Below are 12,745 nucleotides of genomic sequence, written 5' to 3'. Positions count from 1 at the left end.
TTTTTTTTTTTTTTTGTATTTAATACAGGAACTATAGGGCCTCACTACATAGATTGAAGTCATAGTTATTCTCCTGTTTTCAGTCTCCCAAGTACTTGAATTACAGATGCACACCATCACACCCAGTCCAGGAGGCCCCAGAGGTGTAGCCAGCATGGCATGTCAGGGATTGAAGTCTGGTCTCTGCGCTGTGCCTAAACAGGTGTTTTAGTCTGCGGATCTATCTGACCGGTCCCCATTTTTTCTTTAGGAGGGAGTTTGGAATTTTATGAATGGCCTAATTTCAATTCATTTGAATGTTTTTCTTTCAATTTATCCAGGAAGAAAAGATCACCAACTTAAAGCAATTTGCTGATCGGCTTATGTCTGATGACCACTATGCCAAGCAACAGATTTCTACCTGCCTCCAAAAAGTGCTCGACAGGTGAGGCCTGCTGTTAGAGGAAGATGCAGAAAAGTGGCTTAATGGGCTAAACTATGAGAGCTTCTATTTTGTAGATTCTTTACCCTGATATTTTAGGAAACTTTCTGATATAGAGTTATGGAATAAAGCACATAAAAATGTACTTTAGAAATTAACTACTGCATTTTATGTCTAAAAACATTGACATTGTATGTAAGAAACTGGGTGGGCTGAAAAATGGAAATACTCATGTATAGGGCAATTAGAACAAACGCCAATAGGGAAGGCGATAGTGATTCGGCTTCCTCCTCCAGATGGAATGCTCTTAAAGAACTGCTGAATGCTGAGCGGGAAAAACTTGGGAATCTGGCCGACCTAAAACAGTTCCTCCGAGATGCTGAGGAGCTAAAAGAATGGATCCAGGAGAAGCTACCCACAGCCTTGGATGAAACCTACAAAGACCCTAGCAACATACAGGTCAGCTCAAAATTGGAATCCTGGAAGTTTTTTCCACTTCCAGCATATGGGTGGAATGTTTTTCCCCATACTCACCAGACCTTTATTATTTTTTAAGTCATTGTGCACACTCTCAGGACTTCTGAGTCTAGTGTGGAGCAAGCAGGTCCTATGGGATATCACAAATATCTTAGTTATGATAATATAGTTCCTCTTTCCATTGAAATATAATTTACCTTATCTTGCTTTCCTAAATTAAAAGACAATAACATTTTTTGCTTGCTTTCAGAGGAAGTATGTGAAACACAAGGCCTTTGAAAATGAAGTCAGTGGTCGAGCTACAGAAGTAGAAGGGGTCCTGAACCTGGGCAAAACCCTCCTTGAGCGAAAAGCATGCAATGGCAATGAAGAGACTGTCGAGGTAAAAGTTATGCTCAGAATGAATTTGTATTTTAAGGCTTATGAATGAAATCTTTTACTCTTTCAATGTTTCCTGGGTCATGACCAATATGGCCATGTTTTGTGGTCCAAAGTTTTATCTCTCATTGTTTCACAAAGGACAAAAATAAATAAATAAATGAAATGAATGCTCAAACCACATAATTCCCATCTGTCAGTCCCTGGAGCTTCAAGGAAGCTTCATCTTTATTTGCAAGTCTTAACCCACTTCTTTCATATTTTCTTTTCCTTCTGTTGAGAATCTTTAGCCATTAGTATGCCAGATCCTGTAATCAGCTTAGGAAGTTTTTAAACTTCCTTTTAAATCCAAACCTCATGAATCTTCCAAGCTCAAACATAACTAGTTGGACATGTAAAATGTGGTAATTGTTTCAATTTAAATACCACAATAAAAGGCACATTCCTTAATCTCCTGTGTAGGATTCCTCTCATTTGGAACACTTTTAGCCTATAATACATGCTACATTATGAAGAAGTTCCAGGAGTCTTTTTTCTTAAGTATCTTTATATGTTATGATAAAAAATATAGCAATGCTGCTATGAAGTGCCATCCATTTCACTAGGTCTGGAACCTTGCAACTTCTGCCTCTTCCTCCTAGCAAAAAAAAAAAAAAAAAAAAAAACTGTGAAAGGTAAATGTTTCTTAATGGATTCAGAACACTGTGGTATCCCTAAATGTACAACTGAAGACCTTATGAAAGAGGACCTCCAAAGTTCTTCAGAGAGTGTCCACAGTGAAGGTTTAAGCATATTTGAAGTGAACAGGAGTATTTTGAGTGACCCTAATGGGAATGTGTCTTTTACTGCAATAGATTTTTGTATTGAAAAAGTTGCCTAATTTCTACATCCAGAATTTTCCTACATTATGTTCTCAAATTATCAAAGGACTCAGGGTCACAAAGATCATAATGAGATTCCATTTCTAAAATTAGGAACAGTGGGAAGATCTAGAAAAATGCTGGAACTTTCTCTTGGAGAAAACAACTGATAAAGGGCAGAAACTTGATGAGGCGAGTCGCCAACAGAGGTTCAACTCAGGCATCCGGGATTTCCAGTTCTGGCTTTCAGAGGTAATTTCATCTGGAGATTGTTGGAGTGTAGAGGTTTAATGATACTTTTAAAATAAAATAATTAGAACAAAGGCCAATAGGGAAGGTGATAGTGATTTGAATTCCTCCTGTAGATGGAATGCTCTTAAAGAACAGCGGAATGCTGAGTGGAAAAACTAAATCAATTTATATATGAATGATTGCCTTTACAGGTTAAGGAGAATGGCTGGGGACATAGGTGCTCAATGTAATTCTATTTGAACATTATTTCATCTATCAGGTTTATTACTTATTTTTCCATTCCCAGGCAGAGACGCTGCTGGCCCTGAAAGACCAGGCCAAGGACTTGGCTTCAGCAGGAAACCTGCTCAAGAAGCACCAGCTACTGGAAGCAGGGATGTTGGCTCGAAAGGTAAGTAGCTCTGGACTCCCACTGCTCTGGGCAGATTGAAGATGTTTCTGACTTTCCATCTCCTTTCTTAGTAGACCATGTGAATACAGAGCCTTGAAGAACTGACCACTGTGTTTCCAATCAGCTGTTCCTTTAAGTGGGTCAAACTCAATCCAACAGCTACAAACACAGTGTAATAGTTACTGTTGATTATTGTTAAACTGTTGACTCTAATATTTCAAGAAGTGAATCATGAAAGCTATCTTGTTTACCCTTTTCCTAATACATGTATAGAAAGTTACAGTTTTTCCAAAGCTTTATATTTGATATGGACCCTTGAAGAACATGTAAGTTTAATTTTTAAAAATTAGAAATTAATAATAAAATAACCTTGGGCATGTGCATTGAATTTGAAGTACATATGCACCGCGGAAGTCCTTTTAAGGACCAGTTTAAACCAATGTCAACCAAAACTTGAGATCCATGACAAAAATAAGATTAGGCATTAAGTTCATACTGGGGAACTGTAAAGAAACTGTTTTACTTGTTGCTACAGATGCATTCACAAAGAACAGGATGTCAAGGGCTCTGTAGGTTTAAGACCTCAGTACTTGGTGCTACTTCCTATTACATAATGGAGGGCAGTGCTGCTTACAAAAGTAATAAGCATACATGAGTCTAGGTATGTTTAGTGACCAGCCTAAAAATTTTACAAATAGAATAGTTCTTGGTGAATATTTTAATCACTCAGTGATGATAATATTCAATAGTATTATGCAAGGCAGTCCTTCATGGGGAGAAGTGATTGCTCACCAAAAAACTATAGGTAAAAACATAAGACTAAATTTATAGTTTGAATAATATATTTGTGTTCTCTAAACTGCTTGCTGATCTGAATTTTATACAATCTGAATGTTATACTGTATAAATACATACCACTGTATAACTTTACATTTAGTATCATCAGAAATAATAAGTTTGGGGTTGGTGAGATAACTCAGTGGTCTAAAGCACCTGCTTAGGCAAGAAATAATAAGTTTGGCCTGAACTTTGAACCAGAACCAATAGTGATTAAAGTCATGTTTGTGTAGTACCTATGGTATACAATTCACTGAGCACACTGGGTCTTCCTAGGATGCACTTCAGGACCTGAATACTTTGGCTCAGGAACTTCTCTCCAGTGGAAATTTCAACACTGACATGATAAAAGAGGAAACACAGAATGTCAATGAGCACTTTGAGAGTGTCAAAGGCTTGGCTGCTGCATACCATGAGAACCTGAAGGTGGACTATGCCTTGTTCCAGTTTTTCCAGGATCTAGATGCTGAGGAGTCATGGCTAGAGTATGTATCACTAACTCGCAATACATAGATAATGCAATACACCAAACATGTTTCAACATATGTTAAAATGAAATATTTCATTTCTTGATGTTGGTGTGGCTTTTAAATCGTTCTTGTCTTGGGCAAAAGCAAAAATAATTTTTTAAATTCAAATTCCCTCACTGAATGTAGGGAGGAAGAAGAGTATACAGACTGGGGAGGAATTCATAACCCTGCTGGAAAGATATTCTGCATTGTTCATGAAATGTGTAATATGAAGAGTAATCTGGGCATTTATAGTTTACCTAGATGATAAGTACATTGTCAATATTTCCATATCCAGTGTTTCTTATCCCATACTGACTTGGTAACCAGAAGAAGAATGTTATATAGTGTCTCATATTTTTATAAAAATTCTGTTTTTGTCACAAAATTATGGAAACTCTAGCAAATCAAAATATTCTCACACTTGTCATTTGACGCGACTCAGCACATTTCTCATCTACAAATATATTGACTTTATCAGTAATGAATTTAGAGGGAAAGATAGTTGATATAGCAATGCTTAGGACATTTTCACGACCCCAGAAGTCATAAAATAACACAGTGTTCTCTCTGTAGTCTTTATCCTTTATGGTGGTGTTTAAATATTTCATATTGGACCCATAAAACTACAATGACTCTAATAATATCAACTTTATATTCATTCTACCTGAATATTACTGATTTTAAGAGACAAAATAATAAAGGCCATGATGTCATTTAAATTTCACACTCCTTGAAAAGAAAAACAGCACTGTGTGTGACTGAGTAAAGAAAACAGGATGCACAGCTTATAGAGATTGATGGGAACATGGCTACAGTCATACAGTGGTAGAGATAAGCTTATTATTTTAATTTGCATCAGAAAAATGTAGAATGTTTTCTAAAAGTTTCTGCCATTATTTTTCACTTCAGTTTTGGTACCAATGCTCCAGAACTCACCATCTCTCCACACATATGCCCTTAGCACACTATTGTTCTCTAATGACCTGAGAGGTCTAAATTCCAAATTTCCCTCTTTGTTCTCTCTTGGTCCCAGGGAGAAGTTGTTGCGAGTGAGCTCCCAGGATTATGGCAAAGATCTACAGAATGTTCAGAACTTATTCAAGAAGCATAAACGCCTAGAGGGGGAGCTGGTGGCACATGAACGTGCTGTCCAGGTAAAGTAGACTATCAGACCTTAAGGGATATAAATCACCCAGTAGAAATCCTTTGTATTTTAGTTAAATAGATGATACAGCAAAATGTAAGGGTAGCATGCCAAAGTCCCAGTGAGCTAGTCACAAACACAAGTGTTCATGACTCATCCATATTTTGTCTGCTCTAAATAGGTAGTTCTAGACAGAAAACCATGTTCAGTCCTGGAAGGAGCACTTCTAAATGACTGAGCAGTCACTACCAATTGAAATGTTGGCTTGGAGAACTAGGAAAACTGTATTTGAGCCTTATAGGGTAAAAGTCTCTCAGTCTGATCTGGCATTAGTCCCAGGATGACCATGGGTAATTCATAAAGTAAAATATGAGGTATAGCCTCATATAGAAGTGCTGAGACATTTGTCAACGTATTTGGGAGAGTTTAGCATGATAGATCTTGGTGCAGCTTTCTTTCTCCTGTCCAGTTTTCATGGATCAAGTTCCATGGGCATGATCTACAGAGTAGGAAGGACTAGGTACTTTGCCAGGGATATTAGCTAAATGGGGAGAGATTGTGGGGCAATAAGATACAATGGGGTTTTGTTCTTCAGAATGTTCTGGATATGGCAGAAAGCTTGAAAGACAAGGCAGCTGAGAAACAAGAGAAGATACAGGAGCAGATGGCTCAGTTTGTTGAACACTGGGATAAGCTCAAAGAGTTGGCCAAAGCTCGGTGAGTGAGGGATAGAAGGCTCAGTTATCTTCCTAGGACTGGATTGGTAGGCATTGGGAGGATGCTACTGGGCCTGCTGTAGTTTTGACTGATCTCTGCAAGGACCTTTCAGTCTTATATATCCATGCTCCAAAACTTAATGCTTCTAGGAAACTTCTTACTTCCCTTAGACAGAAATTATCACTGTCTCTATTCTGAAATGCTTAATGCCTTCTACTATATTTTACCATTATTTTATACATGTGTTATCTCACATACCAGATTGTTATTCATTGATCTGTTTGATGTCATTGCCCCAGTTTTATTAATATATGCACCTTTTTTTAATGGAACAGAGAAAGCATCCAGATCTGCCATGTAGCCCCATAGATAATTTGATCTACTCAGCTACATAGCATGGAAAATAATTTCTCTAGAGTGCCTCATCCATTATCAATAGGAAGATGTTGGGCCAGGGACATGGCTCAGTGGAATAAGCGCTTCCCTTGCAAGCACAAGGGCATGAGTTCAATCTCTGGTTCCACCAAAAAAAGGAAGATGTTTCTTTCTGGGGAACAAAAAGAGACTTTAGCTTTGTGGTATTGGTACCTTTGTGATGTAAAAAGAAAGGTGAAACTTCTCATAGACAGAAATAGCTTTATGGCAAAGTCTCCAACTCTGAAATCTTAGCTTTTTTATTGGTTTTTGTTTGTTTAGGCAGCATTTACTTTCTTCAATATAGTGTCCTAAAATGAATTTCTAGGGTAGGAGTCTGCACTGTTGCATGGGAAATTTGTACTGCTGACCAGTAATAGACATATAACAGATTGTGCTCTGGCCCAGTTCAGCTGTGATGGGTTTGTGAGAATCCTTGGTGGGCTTTGTTGAGATTGCACCATCCCACTGTGCTTCACTGCTCCTTACATCTGCTTACTCTCATTTGGCTAACCACCCTGCTGCAGAGGTCTTCAACTGGAGGAGTCTCTGCAGTACCTGCAGTTCATGGAGAGTGCAGAAGAAGAAGAAGTGTGGATCAGAGAGAAGAAAGCTGTGGCTGACCGAGGGGATTCTGGAGACACACCGATTGCTACTCAGGTGAGAAACAGAAAGGACAAGTCTATTTTCCTGTCTTTAATACGAGTCCTTTTTAAAATACTTATTGTTTTCACCTGTAAAATTAAAACATTTCTCCTGGTAGGAGCATTAGATGACTATCTTATGCATAATTCTGCCAATTTTAAAAATAAAAAAATGAAGATCTGGTAATACAATTGACTTACACAAAATCATGGAAACAATCAAGAAGTCAAAAAGGCAAGAAGTCAAAAGCCAGATCTTAACTCATGGCCTGTGACCCATAAGCCAAAGGCAGGCTGGTTAAAAGTCTTTTGTTACAGACCAGCACACTTACAGGTTATACATTTTCTAAATACTTCCACAAATTTCCATATTACGATTACTTGAGAAAAATCTCTCCTTTGTATAAAGACTGGTTGAAATTTCCAGAATATAGTTTTTTCAGAGGAATAATTTTGTCATATCTGTTGGACTGAATAGTTCCCCCCTTTAAAAACTATCTTTTAAATGAGGATTGGACTTCCCAAAGAAGAAATGAACAAGTTTGTAGTATGATCTTGAGGCATTATAGAGTTTGACAGATTTGAAAGTGTGATTGCAAAATAATAATGGTATTAGGACTTAAAAAACTGTGCCACATAGCATAAAGCATTGAGAATTTACCATGAACTTGTGTGTGTATTGCTTCACCTTTATTTGATGACATAAGGAAAGTTTTAAACTTCTGAAAGAAAGATTTACATTTCAATGGTAGATATTTCAAATTACCAACATCTCTTATTTGGAAAACCTTTTTAGAACATGTGTATGTATAACACTGCATAGTTTAAGCATTTGTAAGGTTTTCTATCAAATATTCTCACTGACTTATTTTTTAAAATTTAAACTTTTTGTTGTGAAAAATTATAGATTCACACGTTCTTTTAAGAAAAAATGCAGTTGCTCATATTACAAGATATAAGTGTGAAAAATTGATTGAATAATATTCAAGATAACGGCAAGCAATGTGTTAAGCATTGTTAATATCCTATTATCTTGTTTCAAAATTTTATATCATTGTTTGTTGTTCTTTTCTTAAAAAAGAAAGAACATAAAGAATTCCTATATGTCTTTTACCAAGTTTCCATCAATGGTAACATCAAGAAAGTTGCAATATAGTATCATAACCAGGATACTGGCATTGTTAAAATTTGGAAAGTTCCCAGGAGTGCTGTTCCGGCCCCACCCTAAGGCTGCGCTGGGATGGAGATTGAGACGGAGCATGGTGGTACGCCCCTGTAATCCCAGCTCTTGGGACACTGATCACTATGAGTCTGATCTATGTAGTGAGACCCTGTAGACCTTGACTAAAATTAAGAAACAAACAAACAAATGAATGAATAAAATTTGGAAGGTGACCATCACCACAATTGTCTTTCCTGCTGTTCTTTAACAGCAACATCTTCCTTCTCTAGTCCTTATCCTATTTTTATTCCCTGGAAACTACTATTATCTTCTATAATTTCATTATTTTTAAAATGTTATATAAGCCTGAGATGTAGCTCAGTAGTGCCGTACTTGCCTGGCAAATGTGAGGTCCTCAGTTCGATTTCTGGTAGCCAAAAAAGTGGGAAAAAAAAGGTACATGAATTCAATCATATAACACATAACTTATTAAAGGTTGGTCTTTTCGCTGATATTTGGATTATTACTTTGGACCCTTGTATATAAGAATAGCTCATTTCTTTCACTACTGATACTATCATGGCATAAGAATATCGGAATTTATCTACTCATTTTTATAAAAATACACAGGATGTTTCCCCTTTGTTTCTATTTTGAAAAAAATGTTATTGTAAGTATTCATGTAACAATTCCTATTCAAGCATAAGTCAGTGGTCCTGTGGAACAAATGTTCAGATTTCCAATGCTGGGCCATATAGCAACCACATGATTAGTATGATGGAAAAGCTAAACTGCTCTCTAGAGTGTTTGTAACATTTTATACTCACTACCAATGCTTGATGACAACATTTCTCTATGTGTTTGCTGATACTTTATATCACTATTCTTTTTTATGTATTTGGTACAGGGTATTATTTCACAATTCAGACTTATAGTGATCCACCTGTTTTAAGCTTCCCTAAGCTGAAATTACAGGTGTTCACCATTATTCCTGGATGCTTTCACTGACTCAGTGTGTCCTGTTAGTGGGGCTGATGCAGCATGCTGGATCAGGGATCAAACCCTGTTTCCTGTGCATGCCAATGCAGACACTTAGTCCTCTGAGCTAGCTCACTGGCCTCCTATATCACTATTCTTAATTTAGTGATTCTGTTAAGTATATAATATTTTATTGTGATTTTCTAATGTATTTTGTACAGGGTCTCACTATGGAGTTTGGAGGGCAACTGTAGACATTTCTTAGGAACATGCAACAGAAGATGGAGAAGCACCGCACTTCATGCTTCATTGTTCTCTTTCCATTCTTCCAGCTACACAAATACCATCTTTCCTGAGAGCAGTCAAAAGGAAAGAATTGAAGTGATACTGAAAAACAGTTCCATGTTTTCCTTACATCTTCTTTCTTTCTACAACTTCTTCCTTATTGGTCTAGGATGTTCTTGATATAAAATATTTTTGGATGCCATATTTATTTAGAATTAAATAAGTGTCTATAATGAAAACTGTTTTCATATCTACTAGATCAGCATCATCATTCCAAACTTAAAAACAACTTAAGGTCACATATTAATTTAAATACAGTGACAGTTATATTCATTTGAGTCTTCTTTGATCCAGTAAGATTGTCCTCTTTTATACTGGGAGAGTCTTGGGAGATAAACATACTAGAATGGTTCCAGAAGAAGTGGGTATTCATGTGGTCTACAGAATTACCTGAACTTAGCCTTATGAATAACATCACAATGATCTTGAATGTGGGTAGAGACAGTTCTTGCAGCCTAGGACTTTCTGACATTTACTGATTCACTTATGTAGAACCTACTAAAGAAGCATGAAGCTTTGGCTAGTGACTTTGCTGCTCATGAGGCCCTAGTGCAAAACGTGTGTGGACAAGGAGAAGACCTCCTAAATAAGGTGAGCTCCTCCAGGGATTCCAAGTCAACTTCCATTTCAAAAAGTGGTGGCTCAGATATTAAAATGCATGGTTAAAATCATGAATAGTGTTCTTTCGCACTGCTAAAACTCTGTGTAGAAGTTTAACAATCTTGTAAACTGTCTCTTATCATTGCTGCTGCCAGCAGCAATAATAATTGTCTACTCTGGTATTGTTTTATGAAAGTATTTTTTAAAGTTCTCTATATGTACTTTTCAATTTCCTTAAATATTTTGTCATTACATTTGCTGCCCTATATGGATCTTATCACTGTTTGACAAAAAAAATTCTGAGCATATGAAGAGATTCACTGCTAAATTTTCAAGGAGGAGGACCACAATGGTACTGTACTGCAACTTGTTTTGCATAAATGCTCTTCTCTCAGAGCTTTATTAATCAGAGTGCTATATGAAGACTTCTAAGCAGAGATAGCACCATACATGTGAGAAGCTTACACACAATTAAGATCACATTTATGTGCACAAACACAAAAGCCTTTAAATTCTGGATCATAAATAACCTTTTAGAGATGAATGGATAATGGTATAATTACACTAGAATAAGAGAAAGTAGTTATATATTTAGGATCAAAAAGATGAGAATTCCTTAATTGTACTTAGGAAATCAACATTTATGGCTCTAGACATGTATCAGTATATTGACCTCTCTTGGTTTCCCCTCAATGTGCTGTGGCAGGAGGAGGAGGATCAGAACAAGGAGTCCATTTCTGTTAAGATTGAATCTCTGAAAGAAATGACTTCTTCTTTGGCCAAGGCATTAGAGGATTGGAAGGTGCAATTGGAAGATGATCTTGCCTTACAGCAGTTCAACTGGGAGGCTGATGTGGCAGAGTCCTGGATAGGTATGATATGCCAGGACCCATATCCATTGAAATTAATACTAATAAATTGCAATTATGTAGTGCTATCTAAGGCTTTTTCTCTTACAATGACAAAGGTATTTTCTCTTTATTAACCACCTTACCTATGCTTATCCTTCCTACACACAATTTCACTCAGACACAAATGAACACACACACATGCATACACCTGCAAATATCTGATAGACGAGCCAAGTATCCTAATCCCATAGAATATATTTTCAGAAGAGGGAAATTTAACCCACAATATTTGGAAAGCAAAAACCATCACTAAATATTCTAGCATTGCTGTGTCATCTACTTGCATGTTGTGTCAGATCTGGAATTTTCCTTTTTCTTTTAATGGAATGTAAAATTTCCTTTTGCCCTCATTCTATTTGAGTTAGTTTTACCCTATATAAGGGTATACACCAATCCCTTGTTCCTCAATACGTCTATGTTCCAGTGAATTGTCTAGAGCATGTACTCTTCAATCTAAGACAACCAGGAGACTTCTTTGTTGAGTAATAATCATATAAGATTGATTGTAAGAACAACTATCATTACTTTACATTAATCTTTGCTTTGTAGATGAGAAAGAAGCAAGTTTGAAGACCAAGGGAAATGGTGTAGATCTCACTGACTTTCTCACACCACTCACAAAACAGGTGAGAGATTGCCATGGGCTCCAATGTGAGGAAGGCCCAGGACCACACGACAGGAATGTTCAGGCTTTTAGTATGGTTTGATTTTGATTTTGTAATTCCTGTTGCCTGTCACATCTGTAATACTTTTGTCCTTAGGCCTTGCTACCTAGAGATTATACAACATCATTACCATGCTGAGGATAAAATTCATGAAAATTTGGTAAACACATTTAATTTGTGTCCAAACAGAAGCAATATACTTTTTTTCCATAATTTTATTGAGAAATGAATAGCAATGAGACAGTTTCAAATCAAATTGGTAGGACAGTTTCAATAATTAACATATTGCATACATTCTTCCTAGTGGTTATTTGTTGTACAAGATGCAGACATGACATCCTGTTTACAAACACTATTAGAACAAATCCCTCTATTCATTAAGAGAATGTAACTATATATCTATGTGAACCATTTTGAATACACAGATACAAAGTGGACATTCATCTGCATCCCCATTTTTGTTTAGTTCCATCACTTGAATATTATAGGTGTGTGAACTCAGCAAAATATTCTAAAAGAGTCCAGTAGCCCATAATAGTATTGGGTCCTCTTCTTGACTGGCAATGTCAGAAATTTTTGTTGGTAATTTCTTTTGACGGGAAAAAACTTCTCAGTAAGAGCAGGTCCCAGTTGTTAATTCTTTTAACTGTTACCCGTGCGATTTGATTTCTGTCCATGAGCTCTTTAACTAGCCCTTTGTCTTCAAGAGTTCCTCCTACATTCTCTTCCAGGAGATTTTGTGTCTCTGCTTTAATGTTTAGAAATTTAATCCATTTTGACTTTGGTTTAGTGCATGGTGATAGACCCCGGTCAAGTTTGAGTTTTGGGCATGTAGAGAGCCAGTTTTTCCAGCACCATTTGTTAAAGAGGCTATCTTTTTTCCAGTGAATATGTTTGGCCCCTTTGTCAAAGTTAAGGTGGCTGAGTGTGTTCGTAGGGCATCAGTGTCTTCTAATCTATTCCATTGATCTTCAGGTCTACTTTGATGCCAGTACCATGCTGATTTTATCACAGTAGCCTTGTAGTATAATTTCAAG

General features: G+C 36.8%; 1 protein-coding gene across 1 annotated transcript in view; it reads left to right on the top strand.

Annotated features, from left to right (window-relative positions):
* LOC101573778 (spectrin alpha chain, erythrocytic 1-like) overlaps window positions 1–12,745 on the top strand; it is a gene marked incomplete at its 5' end in the record, with an annotated part of 104,995 nt that overhangs the window by 73,223 nt on the left and 19,027 nt on the right. Inside the window, 12 exon segments of the mRNA XM_012516632.2 lie at window positions 321–424; window positions 718–880; window positions 1,149–1,280; window positions 2,251–2,388; window positions 2,675–2,779; window positions 3,893–4,101; window positions 5,162–5,282; window positions 5,868–5,989; window positions 6,931–7,063; window positions 10,025–10,123; window positions 10,839–11,004; window positions 11,593–11,669. Coding sequence (XP_012372086.2) covers window positions 321–424; window positions 718–880; window positions 1,149–1,280; window positions 2,251–2,388; window positions 2,675–2,779; window positions 3,893–4,101; window positions 5,162–5,282; window positions 5,868–5,989; window positions 6,931–7,063; window positions 10,025–10,123; window positions 10,839–11,004; window positions 11,593–11,669 — 1,569 coding nt within the window.

This window comes from Octodon degus, unplaced genomic scaffold, assembly GCF_000260255.1.
Source record: "Octodon degus isolate 3935 unplaced genomic scaffold, OctDeg1.0 scaffold00116, whole genome shotgun sequence".
NCBI classification, from domain to species: domain Eukaryota; kingdom Metazoa; phylum Chordata; class Mammalia; order Rodentia; family Octodontidae; genus Octodon; species Octodon degus.
The sequence above is the reverse complement of the archived record's forward strand: the minus strand, read 5'-3'. Positions and strand labels throughout refer to the sequence as shown.